At 43.3% G+C, this 21,064-nt stretch overlaps 1 protein-coding gene across 2 annotated transcripts in view; it reads right to left on the bottom strand.

Moving 5' to 3' along the window:
- Positions 1–21,064, bottom strand: part of tspan9b (tetraspanin 9b) — a 39,500-nt gene that overhangs the window by 7,644 nt on the left and 10,792 nt on the right. For both annotated transcript variants that reach the window (NM_001200725.1, XM_017493660.3), the window contains 1 exon segment: positions 7,108–7,187. In NM_001200725.1, the coding sequence (NP_001187654.1) occupies positions 7,108–7,170 (63 nt within the window). In that variant the 5' untranslated portion in view covers positions 7,171–7,187.

Genomic DNA, 21,064 nt, shown 5'->3' with positions numbered 1-21,064 from the left:
GCGGGGTCAGCCATGAGAGCCTTGGCACAAAGGCCCAACAGTGGCAGCTTGGCGGTGCTGGGGATTGAACCCCCGACCATCTGATCAGTAACCCAGAGTGGTGTTGAATCACCACTGCCCAATTATTGCGAGTCTTCAATTATTGCAAGATATCAAACCACCGTGCTTCATATTTGGGGTGAGGTTAAGATCTTGCCCTTATAGCCTTCCCTCCTTCTTGTCTTCCTTTTCAGTAACAGTCTTATCCTGGTCAGGATTCCCTGGCACACTGGGCACGAAGTAGGAATACCCCCATCCACACAGAGGGGGAATTTACAGAGGCCAATCCACTTACTGCCATTTTTAAAGAGGTAAACTAGGGGAACAGCTGGAATGATCATGATCCAACGATTTATGGTGGATCCACTGATTTAACAACAAGGCAACAACTGAAATGAATTAATGCAACAATCATGAATCAATTATTATCATTTAAAATGTATTATTGAAAATCTTACATGCCAGAAACAACCTGCGTGTAAAACCAATTAATATTTTTAGCTGCTGTGCCACCCAATTCAGTCCCGTTTTACTCTAAAAGTGCAGCATCAAAACGCAACTGTCTTCATGTGGACGACCAAAATGCCACAAAGTCAAAATATCATAGATTTCTATAATCATGTAGCCTTCACACACACACCCCCTCACACACACCCCCTCAACCCCCCCACACACACTGAAACAAACACCCTCACCCCCTCAAACCCCCCCACACCCTCACCCCCTCAAACCCCGACACCCACCCTCACAGCCCCACACACACCCACACACCCTCAACCCCCCCCCCACACCCCCTCAAACCCCCCCACACCCTCACCCCCTCAAACCCCGACACCCCCCACACACCCCGTCAAACCCCCCCACACCCTCACCCCCTCAAACCCCGACACCCCCCTCACACCCCCCACACACCCCCTCAAACCCCCCCACACCCCCTCAAACCCCCCCACACCCACACCCCCTCAACCCCCCCCACACACCCCCACACCGCTTCAAACCCCCTCACCCACACACACCCCCACACCCCCCGACACACCCTCAAATCCCCGACACACCCCCAAACCCCCCAACACACCCCCACACACCCTCAAACCCCCCCACACACCCCCACACACCCCCACACCCCCCGACATACCCCCCAACACACCCCCACACCCTCAAACCCCCCCGACATACCCCCACACCCACACACCCTCAAACCCCCCGACACACCCCCAAACCCCCCAACACACCCCCAAACCCCCCAACACACCCTCAAACCCCCCCACACACCCTCAAACCCCCTCACACCCCTTCAAACCCCCTCACCCACACACACCCTCCCACCCCTCAAACCCCCCGACACACCCCACACCCTCAAATCCCACCCACACACACCCTCAAACCCCACCCCCACACACACCCTCCCACCCCTCAAACCCCCTCACCCACACACACCCTCCCACCCCTCAAACCCCCCGACACACCCCACACCCTCAAACCCCACCCACACACACCCTCAAACCCCACCCCCACACACACCCTCACACCCCTTCAAACCCCCTCACCCACACCCTCCCACCCCTCAAACCCTCCGACACACCCCCACACCCACAAACCCCACCCACACACACCCTCAAACCCCACCCACACACACCCTCAAACCCCACCCCCACACACACCCTCCCACCCCTCAAACCCCCTCACCCTCACACTTGCTCACACCCCCAGACACACCCTCACACAGACCCCCAAACCCCCTCACACCACCTCAAACCCTCTCACACACACACACACACACACACACACCCCCCACCCACACACACACGAGAAATGTGGTCTTTTGCGACTATTAATGTTTCTGCTGTGCCTGAGATGATAGGAAATTAGTGATTGCTGTAAGGCAGAAATGATGGAATATTGTAAAAGCATTGTACCGAAACACATTTCTATCCTCCCACTACTTTATATTACATGCTGTTATGTTGATTCTGTGTGCATATGTGTGTGTGTGTGTGTGTGCGTGTGTGTGTGTGTGTGTGTGTGTGTGTTACACAGATGATAAAGCACAATTGGCCATTAAAATCTGTTCAGATGGGTGGTTGGTATGGAACCACAGGAGTGTTTTGAGGAATTTACAGGGCTCAGAGTTTCACTGAGTAAAAGCATACCACTTACCACTTGGCTGATTTCCCAGTTATGTAACATATTGTGTGATTGTGTGTGTGTGAGAAAAACCTTTTTCTGTCCGTGTTTGCAGGATTTAAAATATAGAATGATACTCGGTGCCACTTGAATGATACCGGGATGATGTCAGGTCTCCAGGTACAATATTATGTAAAACAACCCAAAAAAATCCCCAGCAACTCCAAACCTGTGTGTGCGTGTGGATCTTAGGGGTGGATCTCATTCCTACTGCGCACACACACCTCGTAATCTTTACTAAAAAGCAGAGCTGCTTAGCCTGTGTTAAAATACCCAGCATGCACTTGGACTCCCATGAGACTGCAGACTGTAGAGAGTAAGATTAATGCATCAAAAAAAAATAAAAAACACAAAATCGCATTCTCAGAATGCGTGTAGGAGAAAACTGACAAAAACTTTAAGGGTAAAAGAAAAGGGGAAGAAAAATCTAACAGGCCTCAGAAAGGATTCTGTGCGCTTCAGTGAGGGACTGTGAAAAGATGATAAAAGAGCTGAAAATGTAGTATTCGGACCGCATTACCACTCTCGCGCACACACACACACACACACACACACACACACACACACACTCGGCTCAATATAAGGCAGTTTAATGATCCTGCTCAATTTAAACCAAGATTGCTCCAGACTGTTGGATCGATGAAATCCTTTTCTTTTAACACCATCTTCTCATTCTTTATCCTTCCCTCTCTATCTCTCTCTCTCTCGCTCTCTCTCTCACACACACACACACACACACACAATATCAGACATGTATAAAGTATTAGAAGAGAAGAACATAGAGGGGAAAAAAGCACACATTAATAAATAATGGAGCTACAGTTAGAACACTGAAAAAGTGCTGCTTCAGCAGACTATGACTATGCATGACACACACACACACACACACACACACACACGTCTCCTCACACACCCCGTTCTTTAAAAGAACCACCACTTAGTGTGTGTGTGTGTGTGTGTTCTGTAAGTACTGAGTGGAGGTCTAGCCACCGCTTTAGGACTCCTGAATTAAACATTAGTAAGAGTGCCATCAGGATCACTAATGCCAAATGATTCATTAAATATGAATCATCAGCTATGAGCTGCACGCACACACACACACACACACACACACACACACACACACACACACACACATATACATAATAACAATGTTAGTCTAACTATATTTCTGAATACATCACAGACCAAAGAGGACAAAAAGAACATCACCGATTAATACTTCCATTACAGCGGAATGCAAAAGTTTGTGCCCCCCTTAAGTCAAAACTGAGAAGGATATTTTCTATATTGGGTTTCATAGACGTTTACTCCTTATCACGAGTAACAAAATGGGCAAAGATTAACCGTTAAAATAGTCCAAATGAATGTAACTAAATCCGCTCTATTAACGTGCGTGTCCAGACTTTGCCTTTATAACTGCCTCAAAGCGCTCTGAACAACTTCTCATCTTCTCAGCTGTAATATTACCTTTTTCAAAACCTGGTCTGTGACTGATCAGCCTTGTGTTTATTTTGCTTTAAATAGTCGAGATTTACAGTGCAAAGCCTCGGTCTAAAAGCTCGAATCCCACATTCTAAAAGGAGGCCGAAAGGTTCATGGCAAAACCTAATCATTTTCACATCGACGTCAGAGAGGGGGAAAAACGTGTTTGCTCGTGCCAGATGGGCTGGTCTGGGTATTTCAGAAACTCCGGCGCTCTTAAAAATAAAGGTTCCAATAAGAACAAAAAAGGGGTTTTCAGCCTGATGCCATAGGAGAACCCTTTAGAGTTGCCCAAAGAACCTTTTACTGGCAAGTTCTTTAGAGAACCATCTATTTACTGGTACTTTAAAGAGCCCAGAAATGCTTCTTTCTTCACAGCAGTGCCATGAAGAACATCATACATTCTCTAAAACAAGCGAACAGACAAACAAACCCTTAGTTAGTGCTTTACGGAACCAAAATAAGGTTCTTAAGAGTGATTCCAGGAGAACCTTTTCCAGTCCCACAAAGAACTTTATAGGGTATATATTTTCACACAACAGTCTCTAGTGTCTACACAGACTGGTGCAAAAACTAACAAACAAGGAGAGAGTGGGAAAAAAACCCCACCATATAGTGAGTGGCAGCTCTGTGGGAGAAACGCCTTGGTGATGATCGAGATCAGAGGAGAATGGCCCGACTGTTCAAGCTGGCAGGAAGGCTACAGTAATGCAAATAAGCACTCTTTATAACCGTGGTGCGCAGAGAAGCATCTCAGAACGCACAACATGTAGAACTTTGAGAGAGATGTGCTACAACGGCACAAGTTCACATCCGGTTCTACTGTGATATTTATTACATTAGGCACAGATTCACAAAAACTGGGGAGACGAGGACAGGAAAAAGACCAGGCAACGTTCTTCAAATCTTTGACCTGTCCAGTTTTGGAGAGACTTATTTTGGTTAAAGATCTTTTTTTTATTTTATTTAATACTGCCTTCAGATGCTAAAGATATTTACATGTTTCCCGGAAGACAAAATAATAACAATTTACACCGATCGTCCTGTTCAAAAGTTTACACCCCCCTGTATTGTGCGCACCTTTTGTAATAGTCGTGTACGAGTCCCTCGGTCGTCCTCAGTGTTAGACGATGGATCTGAACATCCTATAAACTCTGTTAGAAAGAGCTCAAATGTGTAGAAGATGCTGGAAAAGTAAAGAACGTGCAGGACCTGGAGGATTCTTCTGAGGAACAGTGGGGAGTTTAAACCAGGGTCTCATGAGCAACTCTCACAAAACATAAACACGGTCGCTGATCATCCAGGTAACGACGCACAGTATTAAGAATCGAGCGTGTGTAAACTTTTGAACTGGTACATTTGTGTAAATTCAGTTATTATTGTGTCTTGTGAACTACATGTAAACACCTGTTATGTGAAACAGCTTATTCCGAGCAGGACTAAATTAAAAAAAAAAAAAAAAAAATGCTATTTTTGCAGATTCTACAAGGCGCATGTAAATGTATGACCTCAACTGTAAAGTCTGTAACAAACCCATGAGAGAGACACGCAGACATGCCGTCAAGCTCCAACGTAAACTAGGCCACTGGATCGACACAGTTCAGTCAGAACTTGAGAAAAGCTCTCAGCATGCGTTAGTAATGTCGTTAAACAGAATTCGGCTTAATAAATGTCAATCAACTGTTAAATAAACCCGAGCAGCATTCGACAACCAGAATTGTGTGTTAAATTCATTCCTACAGCATTAAATTTAATTCATGCGTGTCCGGCTGGGAGGACAGAAACACTGTAGGAATGCATTCATCACCGGGGAGTTCACGAGATGAAGATGATGGCTGTCAAGACCTCCAATAAAAAACCTATTAGGAAAACAATGGTGTGTGTGTGTGTGCGCGAGCGAGTTATTTCTGCTGTTTGAGAGCTGGAGAGGACTTTAGGAGATTAGTAGAGGATCTTTTCTGACAGACATTTCCCCACTGTGATTTGGGATGTCTGTAAATTAAAAAAAAAAAAAGAAAAAAAAAAGAGCCAGGGTGAAAGAGCTGGTCTCGAGTCACTCGACTCAAACAGAAAATATATCTGCTCTCATCTCTCAAGCAATGCGTTAGAGATGCGTTGTAAGGGCAGAGTGGTGGTGTTGTAGAAAAGGAGCTCCAATATTAATGTAGCCCTGATCCATAGGTAGTATCACAGTTATTTAACTTCAGTAAGGAATAATACATGGCATACATGTGCTGCTAAACGAAAAGAATCGACCTCGACCTGAGTATTCTTCAATGAAAGGACAACCTGAAGTGTTGTATTCATCTCATACAAAAGCAATGTTAATGATGCGTATTAATTAAAGAATGGCACGTCAGAATTTTTACCCGTTTGTCAAGTTATCAGTCACGTTAAAGCGGCTCATAACCAGCTGTTCTATCACCAGCCTCTCTGTTATTCTACTGCCTGATGTTAATAAGACCAAAATGCAGATGTTACAGAGAAACCCCGGTCCTCATTCCTGAAAGGGCTATTCGGACCGGACTAGTTCTACGAGGATGTGATGTGATGTAATGTGATGTAATAATTTCCAGAGCTCGGGTAATCATCAGACGCTAAATCTGTGATTTTAATCCCGTGTGAACCGGTCGCGTCAGTTATTTTTCCAGACTTCCGGCGAAGATTACAGCATCTTTTACCTTCTGTAAAAACGCCCAGGTTAAACTAATCCCGAGCGAACCGACCTAAAGACTCTCCCATGATGGAAAACCTGAAGTTACATCTCTTCCTTTAACTGTAACAAAGCTCGAACACTGGAGACTCCTTCCAACAATGTGGATAAACATGTCCTTACACGAAAACGCCACCAAACCAATGTTAACGATGACACACGTTTGTCATTTCTTTGTGAAACGTCTGTCGTACAAGTCCCAGGATAACTCGCTACTAACTAGAAACGACAGTGTTAAAAACGTCAATGTGAACCTGTGATTTAAAACACAGCCACCACGGTCGAAGCTGCTGTTCCAGAAAACTGATCACCTTCTGACCAATCGGTAATGAGAATTCAATTCTTTTCTTTTTTTTAAGGATGAACCGATATCTATTAAAAACATTTTCAGCTAAGGAAATCTTCAGTGTTGAGAAAAACTGTCCAGCGATACTTTTCGGGTTCTACACTGAATCTGTAAGGGTTCTCCTAGAGAGACAAAGCAGGATTGAAGGATCCATAACAAAGCCAGATGGAACCTTCATTTCTAAGCATGCATGGAGCATACGGACACTTTCCATTGATTGCAATTAAGAGTCTGCCTGTCTGTACATAATTGAACACGCACATAAAAAAAACACGCGCGCAATTAAAAACACGGCAAAATCTTTGGGAACACTGTTCTACAGTGAAAGATTGTTACTCACCCAGAAGATCAGGTTGAAGAGGAACATCATGTATTTGACACAGCACATGCACCCGCGCGCCATCCTCAGCTTCTCCAGCTCTAACAGAAAGACAAAAGACAAGTCCAGGTAAAAAACCAGAAACTTCCCTCCACATGCCCCACTCTTCCTCGCTGGCTTCTCGTCCGCTGCCACCGTGCCCTCGACGCTCTCCTCGGGACTCGTCCGGGTCTGAACCTTTGAGCGCCGGGAGCCGAAGAAAGCGCCCACGGCCAGGCGGTGTCCGCGGTCAACAGCCCGGGCGAACTCTAGCTCGGCGCTGTCCAACGAAGGACTCGGCTGGACGGCCACGCCGCTCTCACAGCGCTCCATCGTGTGTCAAACCCTCACGCGTGCATCGTATAGAAGACGCACCGAGTGCATAGCATCAAATTGCCCCGTACACTCCAACAGACATCCGAGAAATCCCACAAGTTACACTCGGTGTGAAGTGCTCGATCAACAGCCCTGCATCCTTCTACTCTTATTCTCCAAAAAAGCAGCTACAGACCATCGTCCTGTCCTCTCTCGTGAAAACGATCTGTTTTTCACTTCTCAGCGTGCTCCCTCGGCTCTCCTTCGCACAACTAATTCACCGTCTTCACCTCGCTCTCTGCATCTGAATGTGCTCTACACTCTCTCTCTCTCTCTCTCTCTCTCTCCCCATCCCGCCTACCGTTGGGGATCTGCCAACAGGAGCGAGAGTTGCTTAACCATCCCTCCTATAGAGTCAGATCAGATTCCTCAGAACCAGAGCTCGGGCTTAAATGAAATAAAGCATTTCCATTTTACTGCACTTTGGAGATATTTGAATAAAGCAGTTTTGACTTTACCTCGAAAATCTCGTGTTCGAATGATTGTGAAAATTCAAGTCGTGGAAATGCGAACGAACCTCGACTGATCTCAAACTCGCCCGATCACACACACAACAGTCACTGTGGTACTGCAGAACAACCTCATAACCCCAAAACGCTACCTTTTTACAGTACAACAAATCTGTTCATGACTTCATCGTGAATGCAAAAAAGCCTCAAAGACGTTTTCTTTCTTTCTTTTTTTAAAGATGAAGTATTTCATATTTAAAAAGTATTTCAAATAAAAAGAAAAGATTTTCAGTATAAAATGTTCATGCAAAATAGAAGAGTTATAAGGTTTCAACCTGGGAATTTGATCACGTCAGTCATTTCAAGCTGGTGCGACATAGTTAAAGCTGCAGTAAGTAACTTTAGCAAGTCAGCAGTGGAAAATGTACGCATCTAAATCCCTTCCTTACAAAAATTCTGGATAAGCAACGAACATGACTGAAAGACTACAACGGTTAGACTGATCATTCGTTAATGGCTATACTGTAAATAATTTAAATAAAGTGGCTGTTTTGTTTAGTAGTGCTGCTTCACTTGACATATTTGGACTCGTGCCATGAACTCTGAACAGATGATGAGACGTCTGTTTTGAAACTGACGGGGAGAATAAACACACACTTCCCCGTCCAATCGTCTTTACGCAATCTCTCTTCATCATCGACTTGTCTTTTAACAAGCCGACATGTCAGACCAGAGAGAGTAGATATAACTAAGAATCTATGAAAGTTTGAACGCTCACCACTTTCTGAGCTGATGTCTCTAGCTCTGGTCTGATGAGCTGCCTTCAGTTAAATCATTCACATAAATGCAGGTGATTGGATAAAGTGCAACAGAAGACGAGCTGCTTCGTATTTGGAAAAACCAGCGCAGCTGACGCACGGCAAGCTTACCCCAAAACATCAGAAGCGTGCTGGCAGCTTGCTTAAAAAACGATCCGTCATGCTTTCACGTGCTAGATCTGTACCGCGTCGGCTAACCTAATGCGATACACGACAGCGGGTGAGATCAGAAAACAGGTCAAATCTGAACCGACGATTCAGGCAAGTGCACTATTTTTAGGAGCGAGCGCTCTCTCTCACAGGCACAGCAGACATAATGCACACAAGCTGTTGATGTGCACATACTCGATCCCCGAATAAGTAAATGCTAAAATTGTACAAAGAATTAGACTGATTGGTTTATCAATATTTGGTTTATCTAGCGCCATCTATCTCTGAATTGGCTACATCACTCTCTCCTCTCCACTAATAGCTGGTGTTTGGTGGGTGCTCTGACGCACTATGGCTGGTGGATGCTACACTTTAGTGGTGGTTGAGAAGACCCCCCCCCCCCCCCCCCCCCCAATACTATGTAAAGCGCTTTGAGTGTCTAGAAAAGCGCTATATAAATGTACGGAATTATTATTATTATTATTATTATTATTATTGTTAAACCCAGATTGTTCTTCCTTAGACTTAGACGTCATGTAAAAGAACGAGAGCGAGAGAGAGATAAAAAGAGAGCGAGAGTCTACTAGCCAGTAGCAAGGGTGCCTGATGACCTTATGTTTCCATGACGATAAACTCAGGGTCATATTCAAGTTCTGGAGTTATTCTTCATTTCTTATAGAACTTATAGTCAATACTGAGCAGAGAGAAATTCCAGCACTGTATAGAGCTTTTACACCAGGCAGTGCGGCACAGTGACGAATCCACGCTCCTGCATAGTTGTCATTGTTTTCTTTGTCGAGTGAGCCGAAGCATAACTAATGACCGGTGCTGTATTTGGACATTCCTGACCAGGCACCATGTGCATCAGACAGTGACATGTGCGTGGAGCTAGAAATCGTGCTGACTAGAAGTGTTGGGTTGAAATTTACACAGTATTATAACTTAGTGTAAAAAAAGTATTAATCGATTTTTATTTATTTATTTATTTATTTTTAAAAACACACACCTTGCCACTCCTGACTCCTGGCTACACACGGCTGTGGCGTTGTCGGGAATCAAACTTGCAATCTCCAGACTATAGGGCAAATGCGCTTCTGTTAAGCCACTTGGGACGCCCTTTTAAGAAAACGTGACAATAAATAAATAAACTCTTGAGAAGTACTTGAATTTCGACTGCACGGAACTGTTTTGCGCCGTCTTTCGCATTGATCTTTGTTGATAAAGGAGACCTTTAAGCTATACTAAAGTTCGACACACACGAATCGACGAGAACTTTGGCTGAACGTGCATTGTGATGACCTCACGTATCACATGACGTCTTGGCCAGCAAAAAACAACAACAACAACAACAAAAAAAAACGCAAGTTCCTCCGAATATTGCTGCGTTTCCTTGAGATCGCGTTAACTGGTCTGGACTGGTCATGTGCTCACTACATAGGGTGTAGAACCTAGATGGTGCACTATATTGCTTATAGCAGTGGGGGCCACCAGGGGGAGCCCGGGGGGCCTCAACAATTTGGTGTGAAAAATAAATTCTCACTCTCAGACAACCACACACACACGCACAATCAATTCCTAATGTAATGTAATGTAAAGATGTAAGAGGTAATTATTAATAAATAAATAAAAATAAAAAAAGGGGGACATAATCAGAAGTCTGTATTTTTTGTGTGTTTTAAAGACATCTTGCAAAAGGAGGGCCTTGGTCAAATGTTAATGCCATTTGGGGGGCCTTGCCCTGGAAAGGTTTGGGAACCCCTGGCTTATAGAACCTACAATCCAGTAACAGACTGTATTTTGTTTAGAATTCAAACATTGTGTAACAAAGCCTGCACGCAAAATCCTATCTATTTAAACTTTGCTAAAATTAAAGTATTGGAGTTGCTTGCCACCTTGACGGCAAAGTCCGTGTACACTTGTACTTGAAAAGACCCTGATTCGGATTTATAATCCGTGTATTACAGAAAGCACTGGGAGCGGGGGCTATCTGGTTTGCGTCATGCTACATGAATTTTTCCAAAACGTTCCAAGAAGCACATTTTTGGAATCTGAGTTATACGCTTGTGCTGAAGCGGGTGTGCTGGTGGAAGCAAGCCCCTGACAGGCATTCTGAGCAGCTTAGTGTGTGATGATGGTGTTTGTGTGCGTGCGTGTGTGAGAGAGTCTGTGAGTGCTGTAGAATGCTGACGCGGCGTCTTTCAGTGTTTTAACCCCGAGAGTTCTCATTAGAAAAGGACGAGTCACGAAGTTTGCACTGTCCATCAGCCACAGATGTTGCACAGCTTTCCATTTACAGGTAGAAGTGCATCAGTGAAAGACAGCTAATTCATTAACTCTCTCACTCACACACACACACACACACACACAGCCAGGTGTTCCAGTCATGATTAGACACTACACGCTTGCTTTTTGGACATGAATATTCAGACATAATGAAAAGACAAAAATAATGTAAATCTGAGCCTTAAATCCCAGCACAGCAGATGCTCCGTCATTTGTTATTTCTGAAACACCTTATGCCTGTCTAACAAGTGTCTGCCTCCTACCCGCTCGCCCTCACGCATGTCAACAACAACAGGAGCAGGTTCCGCTGTATGTATGTTTGAGGAGGACTAATTACACACACTCTGAGCTGAAGGTGCCTAAATCTGCCACTGCTGCACAACACACACTAAAGAAACATCTGCCTGCTGGTTTACCGCGCACACAAACACACACACACACACACACACCCATAAAACCCCATTTAACTTTAATACATATTTACTTGCCTTTCCAGACTTTGCCTATCAGTTACCCTACAATGATCACGTACAACTGTCATTACAGCGTCATAAATCAGCACTGAAACGATTTAGTGATGAAATGAAGATCATAAATAACTCAACATATCCGTGATGGATGATTTTAGATGGTTTAAAAGCACTTATGTTCCACTCATATCTTCCATCGGCTTGGTGGAACGCGTGCACGCATACACACACAAACAGGTAATCAAGGGTATTTTCTTATTTTCTAAACTTATTTGTAAGCTGAACAAAGTTGGCTAGCTGAAACATGTCTATAGCTGTGTGTCCATGCACATATTTTTATGCAAATTTTGACGCGATCGCATAAAAAAAAAAAAAAAAAAAAAGTCGGATTGAAACACCAGATGCAAGTGAAATCTCAAAAAATGCGCATCAAAAAAATGTATGCACTCAATTAAGGTGGATCCTTTGTTTATTCGATAAGACGACATGCGCATAAACTACGATGGAAATACATTTACTGAATAAATTCCTCGATGCGCATCGGGGGGAAAAAAAAAAAGTCACGTGACTTTGCCTCAGCAAATCATGTGATTGGATAGTTGGGTTCAGAAAAGTAAAAATGGTGGACAGCGAGATGCGCAGGTTTCCCCGGAAGTGACGGTTTTGTTCTTTTGAACACACGGGGTGGAAACCGTGCTTTATTCGCAAATGTTTTATAACGCTATTCCAAATTTTCACACAAGTTAAATTCTAATTATAAGCGACTCCTTTTCTAACAAATTTAGTTAGAAAATATTAACAAACCAGTAGCTTGTAGGATCTCCATCTTGATGCATATCTGTTGAGAACACGTCATCTGTTCATTCTAATTCATGTTTCGGGTACATATCTACTACATACTCAGTAGAAGTAGTAATATTGTTGGAAGAACAATCCTCTTTGCTCCGGTGCAGGATATGCTTCCCGCCAGTCAAAGTCATAAGCATTCGTGGTATCAAAATACATCCGAAATTTAGACTGGAAACTATTTTTAATCCGATCCAATGAGGCCTGTACTGGCTGGGGCATGGACTTTAAGAGAGGACAGAAGGAGACAACATAATTTATTTAACTCTAATACACCATTAATATGCAGTACCCTTGAGCAGTCGTGGTAATTTTCCATCTTATTGAAAAAACTGACTAAAAACACTACGGCTTTCCTCTCTTCAATATTCGGTAATGTGGCACTTGCTAATTTTAAATTTATTTGCTAGGAGCCAGTGTGGCTTGAAACCCTATGCTGCTGAAAGACCCCCTAATCATGACTCCTCTCTCTCTCTCGTGGGCAAACTCATGAAATTAGATTTGGTACAGCCTGAAATCTAATAAATAACATGAGAGACCTGGTAGATTTTCATGAACAGAAATACGTTTCTCTTTTGCCTGAAACTCAAGCAGAGGTATATTTCAGCATTTTAATATCCGTTTATTCCCAAAAGTGCAAAAAAAAATAAAATAAAAAAATTTTTAAAAAAAGGAGAACACTGCATTTATAGATTTCATTCTGACTGAAGCAGGAGCATCGCGACCCTTTTGACAGCCGGAATCAGATTACAAACTGAAATGTACCTTTTCGACAACTTGACCAAAGCATGACGTTCACTGCAGGAGGTAATCGCAGAATGTTTTAGATGTCTTCGGGTAGATTGCGTTTGTTAAACTGGCTCCTTACCCAGCATGAATTTTGTAGGACGAAAACCTAGGCAAGATTATAAACTTAATAAAAACATATCCACATATACACTGATCGGCCATAACATTAAAACCACCCGCCTAAATATTATGTAGGTCCCCCTTGTGCCACAAAACAGCTCTGACCAATCGAGACATGGACTCCTCCAGACCTCTGAAGGTGTGCTGTGGTATCTGGCACCAAGACATTAGCAGCAGATCCTTGAAGTCCTGTAAGTTGCGAGGTGGGGCCTCCATGGACCTGACCTGTTTGTCCAGCACATCCCACAGACGCTCAATTGGATCGAGATCTGCAGGAGGCCGAGTCAACACCTTGAACTCTCAGTCATATTCCTCAAACCACTCCTGAACAATTTTTGCAGTGTTGCAGGGCGCATTATCCTGCTGAAAGACACCACTGCCTTTAGACACTGCTGCCATGAACTTGAACGTGTACTTGGTCTGCAACAATGTAGAAGCAGGTGGTACGTGTCAAAGTAACATCCACATGAACGCCAGGACCCAAGGTTTCCCAGCAGAGCATTTCCCAGAGCGTCACACCGCCTCCGCCGACCTGCCTTCTTCCCATAATGCATCCTGGTGCCATCTTTTCCCCAGGTAAGTGACGCACAAGCACATGATGTAAAAGAAAACGTGATTCATCAGACCAGGCCACCTTCTGACTGACTGTTCACTTCCTGCCTGATGTACCCCGCCCCTTGACAGGTGGCACTGTAACGATAAAATCAATGTGACTTCACCTACCGGTGGTTTTAATGTTATGGCTGATCGGTGTGAGACGTAAGTCATAGGTAGAAAACCCCTTTTACTATTATTCAGCCGCACTGACATCGGACCAGTTTTCCCTGACCATCATACTTATTTGTAGTTATGACCAGTAATTTTCGGTGAATATGTTAAAGCACAGACCTCGTCCTGGAGGCCACCTGTCCTGCGTATTTCAATGTTTTCCTTGCTCCAAACACCCCTGATTCAACGAATCAGCTAATTAACAGTCCTTCCTGAGTTAGAGTAGGTGTGTTAGAGCACGGAAAACACGAAGATGTGCGGGACAGCGTGTCAGGGGAATCATTCAAAATGCACACAATAACCCAAGGACTTGACGGCCGAATCGCTTTCATGCTTGACTTTTACATTTTTAATATACACCTCCTGAAAAAGAAAAAAAAATCGATCTCACAGGTGTGGAAATTGCACAGCTTGAAAGCACAAGTGCAATTAAAGCATGCTTATATGTGCAACACTGAATATTTATGATAAATCTCTAATGTTTGCAAGGTGAAGGTCTACTGTGCTTTTGAATAAATTGACTGTTGTTACAGGTACATAAACACAGATTTTCTCATAATGAGACATTCTACCCACTTCCCAATGACTAAATAATGACCTCTGCAACTCTAGCCGCCCACTCCCAGATGCGCGCACACACACACTCATCTCTCATTACTAATTAATCAGCTCTTGCAGTCTCACCAACGCTCCTGGGTGTTGCTGCACTTCCAGGTCGGAGTGTGAGGAGGTGTTCGAGCAGCGAGACGGTGTACTCGTCAGAGTCGGCTCGAGCAGAACTTTATGTAACCGGAGGAAAACATCTCGAGGGGGTCAGACCTTGGCGGCCTTACACAAGGCACCAGAAAATTCGAGCTCTACTAAGTGGGTGTGTGTGTGTGCGGAGGTTGAGAAGCAACTTTAATGTAGTCCAATAGTTTATATTAACACACACTCAGCAAAATAAGAACCGTCCTCTCACATTCTTTTATTTCCAGCAAATTTCTTAACATGTGCAAATACTTGTATTAACAAAGATTCAACAGCCGAGACATAAACTGAACAACTTCACAGACATTTGAGGAACAGAAATGGAATAACGAGTCCCTGAACAAATTTGGGGGGGGGGGTCAATATTAAAAGTCAGTCAGTAACAGTCAGTATCTGGTGGCCTCCAGCTGCTTTAAGTACTTCAGAGCATCTCATCCTCATGGACTGCACCAGATGTGTCAGTTCTTGCCGTGAGATGTTACTCCACTCTTCCACCAAGGAATTTGCAAGTTCTCGATCACGTCTGGGGAGACGCACGGTTACATGTCATTTTCCACTGCATGGACGATCCGCTGTCCTTCCTGTCTCTCTAGAGCACTGTCTTAGGTGTCTTACATTACAGACATTACAGTTTATTGCTCTGGACACATCTGCAGTCCTCATGCCTCCCTGCAGCAGGTCTATGGCATGTTCACGCAGGTGAGCAAGAACCCTAGACATCTTTCTTCTGGTGTTTTTCAGAGTCAGTAGAAAGGTCTCTTTAGAGTTCTAAGTTATTGTAACTGACTTTAATTGCCTACCGCCTGTAAACTGTTCGTGCCTTAAGGACTGTTCCACAGGTACATGTTGTTATTCAACAGAAATAGCAATAGATGTGATATTCTTCTGTGGAAAAAGTAAGTACACCCTTGGCCTCAGAAACTATTATTGCCCCATTTGTCCACCAGGCTTGCTGGTACTTTTGACCACTCTTCCAATGCAAGATGTTTGAGGGTTTTCTTGCATGTACTGCCCGTTTCAAATCCCCCCCCCAACATTTCAATGGGATTCAAATCCGGGTTTTGACTAGGCCATTCCATAACCCTCTATTTCTTCTTCTTGAGTCATTCCTTGGTGGATTTGCTAGAGTGCTTAGGATCATTATCCTGTTGAAAGGTCCACTTTCAGTTCAACTTCAACTTTCGGATAGATGGCTTCACATTATCTTCAAGAACTCTTTGATATGATAAAGAATTCAGAATTGCAATGAAAGCAAGCTGGCCAGTCCCTGAGGCAGGGAAGCAACCTCAAACCATAACGTTTCAACCACCGTGCTTCACAGTTGGTATGAGGTGCTTCCCCTGAAAAGCTGTCTTTGGTCAGCGCCAAACATGTCTGCCGTTACTGTGGCCAAACAACTCCATCTTTGATTCGTCTGTTCAGAGCACATTATTCCAAAAGGCCTTTGCCTTTATGGAATGGTCTTTGCCTATATGCTCATTGGCAAACTGTAGTCTTGCAAACTCAAATTTGTGCAATCTCTTTCTGATTGAAGGGGCACACACTTTGACACCAACAGTCGTCAGACTTACTAGAAGATCCTGTGATAAAATTGTGGGGTTCTTGGAGACTTCTTATAGAGTGTATCAACTTTAGTACTAGGCACTGTTTCAAAGAGGATCAAATGTTTGCTTGTCCAAATATGTAATAAATAAATAAATACAAAATTTCTATGGGGTGGGGTGTACATGACTATAATATAAAACTAAGCCAGAACAAAACCCAAAGCAGTCTGGTTTTCTTCAGTGGTAATCTCTTTACAACAGCAGTGTCGATTCACTTTATTTATACAACAGTTACTTCACGTCCACTAATTTGATTGGACAAGCCGCATTCCAAGAGAGCTTATATTTAGTACAACCACACTGGGATGTTTCACCGTATGCATCACTGCTTATGTGTGTTCGCTTCATAAACTTCTTTCATGGGCATTAAATGCAACTATAACAAATTAAGGTGAAGAGCCTTTCACACTGAGCGCGATTAAGTGACGCGAACGTACATGATGACGCACTTCATTCGAAACAATAGATCCCTATGGAGCTGTTCACACCAGGCATGCTCATTTGCGGCGCAACAAAGCGACACTTTTTTTTTTCATCCAGTGTGTAGATTCCCCCCGCACCACTGTCCCACGATGAAACGGGCCGTCCAATTAGATTTGAGCTTTAGATCACATGCCCGGAGACGCTGCTGTTGCACAAAAGGGCGAGATTGGTGGCGCTGTAGCACAGAAATCGGTTTTGAAAACCAGTGTAAACGCCAAAGAAGAGTATTCCGGAAGAGAGAAGAGAACAGATGTTGAGTTCTTGTGATCATTGGTGTCTGAGAACAAAGCACTTTTTGATAAAAGGTCACAGGGACTACAAAAACATCTCTTCTGTGCTTTTTAACAGTCGGTGTGCCTTATGGTAGTATGCGCCAACGTTTAAGTGGCGATTCTTCTTCTCGGTGGTTAAAGACGATAGGCCGATCGGCCGAACAGAGGGCTGCGCCACCTAGTGTGCAGCCGTAAAATGCATTCTCGGTCAGCGCCGCCTACCGTGCAGGCGTGAATTAGCTGGATGTGATCAATCGTTTCGTGTTTGTCTGCGATTCACTTTATCGTGTTCAGTGTGAAAGGACCTTAAGACTACGGCTATGATGGTGGCAGATTTTTACAACCTTAGTGTGGTGGGAAAAAAGGTGGAGATAATAAATACTGGCTGGAAAAAAAGAAAAAGCAGGAGTCCTAAAAAAGAAATCCCTAGAGGCACGTAGAATAAAATCCTTCCATAAAAACATAACTATCATTTTTATGGCTTCATTATTAATATTTCAACACACACTACTCTACTGTACTGATAATGAAGGAACATCAAAAACCTAACAAGCATTAAATGTCATGTCGGGGTAGTTTTTGGTCCTGTTTTAATAACCGAGCCCAAAATTAATGCCGTCCCTCTGTCCTGGGAGGTGTTAAAAAAGTGATGAGGGAGACACAAGCTCTTGCATGAGATCATAAAAAAAAGAAGCATTTTTGGCAGCAGCTGTGCAACATCTGTCTCAGCAGATTCTCAAAACTTGCTGAAGATTACAACTGAGGATTTTGCACATGGGCTATATAATTAACAAGTTGAAATTGTGAATGAAAAACTGCATTATAAACTAAAGATTATACTCCAGAGCTCAGAATAGAAATGCCGCCGTCAGGTTTACGAGCTTTTATGTATAGCTGGAAGCATATAGCATGAGGCTGCACCTCACACTGTTGCTAAATATCCTATAAATAATGCAGATGGCCGAGTGCTTTTTAATAAGGAATTAATAAAATATATTAACATAAAACAACATTTTCATCCAATGTTGAATAAAAAAATAAAAAAAAGCCTTGAAGATGGCTGTAACAGATTTGAATATTAGATCTATAAATACATTTTTGTCTGCCAAGATATAACGTTTCACTTGGTTGGTTATGACGTTTAATTTTTTTTTACCTTCATTAGGAATATTCGTAAACTGATTTTACATCTTAACTAAACAGAATAAGCAAAATATGCGTCAAATACAGTAGAAAGTTAAAAATTTATATAGGCTGACCTATGATTGCAGTAGAGATAACCATCGACAGCTTTTTTTTTTCTTTTTAAACAGAGAAAAGATCTAAATTCTTCTTCCTCCCAAGTTGGAACTAGGGTTGGAACTCTGCCTTCTTCCACACTTGTTCTCGTTCTACACGCGAGATGCCCACACTGAAGCGCGTAAACACGTCATCGGCTATTTCGGCAATATCGCGGGAAGAAAAACTGTCATCATGGGGAGGATTTGTACCGGTGTGTCATGGACGTAACGATATGAACAAACGATGTTTGTTCATTTCTGTTATTACTTACGTTACAGAACCTATAGTCTTGAAGTTAACCAGACAAAATAATACAGCCTGTCACGTTACCGAGAAACCAGGAAGTCACCGCTTTACCTCTGACTGTTACAAAGTACTGACACTGGAGACTCCTTCCAAAAACAGGCAATAAACGTCTCCTCACAGAAAACTCGACCAGATCGACAATTACACAATAAAAAATCTGTTTATGCAGCGTTCCCACCATACAAGGCCCTGTGCAAGCTGTTACTATAGAAACGCTAAAGTATTATAATAAGAGCAATAATATAAGCCGTGCATTCCTCAGAGCTGCAGTTACAGAAAATTAACCAGCACCTTCCGACCAATCAGAATACAGTTGTGTGTGCATCAGGACTAAAAAGATTTCTCTTAAACTTTCACATTTCCGACTGAGATGCTTTAAAACTTTTTGCTGTTTGCTATTTCTTTGCATCACCTTTAAATATAAATGGTATTTTTTGTACGCTTTGGCTCTCAGTGGAAACTGCTTTACAGGGCGTTTTGCCTATTAAATACATCATCTAACAGGAATGCAGTGGTTTTATGGCCAAGGGCACTGACACAGCTGGAACAGTCCAGATTTTAATGCACTTTAATCGCTCTTCCTCCCCCCCTCCTCCAGCAAGCATATTTCCTGCATTGCACGATTGGCAAGTTTAAAAAGTGGAAAGCTGCCGTATTACTACTTACAGTTACCGCTCGACTCCGTTAAGCCGGGATCCGCGCAAGTGTCTCTCAAACACTGCTGATTGCCTGCAGTCTGTTCCCGCAGTGAGCTCGACAATTAACCCACGGAGCAATCTTTTCACGTTTAACTTAAAGCAACACATAAAAGCTTCATGAACAGCTGCGAGTACTGAACATCTGCATCCACGTGGTTATGCGAGAGTTTCTAACCCACAAATAACCCACTCTAACGTTAAAAAAAATGAATGGTTGAACGGGGGTTATTTTGGAAAACGTCATAAACAACGAGATTTCACGTACAGAACATGCAATCAAACCCATGTGCTCGTTTTACTGTAAGACAGTCTTGGTACAAGAAAGCCCTTTCAGATGCACACCATTTTGTCCCATGTGGCTCATTGGGCAGGTGAACACGTTCTCAGACCTCAGACTCGGTGTAGTGCTCACTCTACACGACATTTACACCTTCCGATCTTTTGTTTTGTGGATGTAGGGGGGTTCACATTGCACGAGCAATCGCAGACGATGTGCACTCACTACATGATCTTTCTCCTAGAGAGAGCCATGCTGAAGCACACTTAATCCCCGAATCCTGCGTTCTCATGAAAATAAATGCAAGAGTTGTCTATCATGCAGCTTTGTGACTATGGCTGTGGTGGTTGTTCCTGCACTGTTTTGTATGGAGAGAAAAAAAAAAACAGAAATAAGAGAACAGTGTGGTGAAATAATTGATTGGGGTGACACGCAGCAAAGACCATCTGTTCTGCAAAGAGAACTGGAGGTACAGGGCAAAGACACACAGCTATCTTTATACTTTATTCAGTCAGGAATCGTGTTGTGTTTAACAACAAATTAACATGACTTGACGTAGGGCTGCAGGATTATGGACAGAATGAGAAATACTGTTTATTTCGATCAATATTGAGATCTCGATTATTTATCACGATTATTCATCGAGTTCTAGGGACAACATATTTTTACTGCACTTTCACATTTAAATAAACAGACCGCTGCTTTCACCTCCATGTTGTGCTGCATTCCTGATAATGTACAAATCTTTGCATTAAATTAGACTGATCCTTAAAGTGCATCATCTCGTAGAAGCAAAAGATCAATAAAATCGTTCCCGAAATATAGGATAAGTCAAAATAAAAATGGTAAATGGTCTGCACTTATATAGCGCTTTTATCCAAAGCGCTTTACACTGTGTCTCATTCACCCATTCACACACACACACACACACACACACACACTCACACACCAATGGTAGCAGAGCTGCCATGCAAGGCGCTCACTTGCCATCGGGAGCAACTTGGGGTTCAGTGTCTTGCCCAAGGACACTTCGGTATGTGGAGTCACGTGAGCCGGGAATCGAACCGCCAACCCTACGATTAGTGGACGACCACCTGATCCACAGGATCAAAACCAAATGAAAATATGCGATCCGATATAACAATATGCAACCAAATGATATACAGAAAAGGCAATGACTGTGTTTACAGGAGGAGAGAC

The sequence above is a fragment of the Ictalurus punctatus genome, chromosome 19 (assembly GCF_001660625.3).
Source record: "Ictalurus punctatus breed USDA103 chromosome 19, Coco_2.0, whole genome shotgun sequence".
Taxonomy (NCBI): Eukaryota; Metazoa; Chordata; class Actinopteri; order Siluriformes; family Ictaluridae; genus Ictalurus; species Ictalurus punctatus.
The sequence above is the reverse complement of the archived record's forward strand: the minus strand, read 5'-3'. Positions and strand labels throughout refer to the sequence as shown.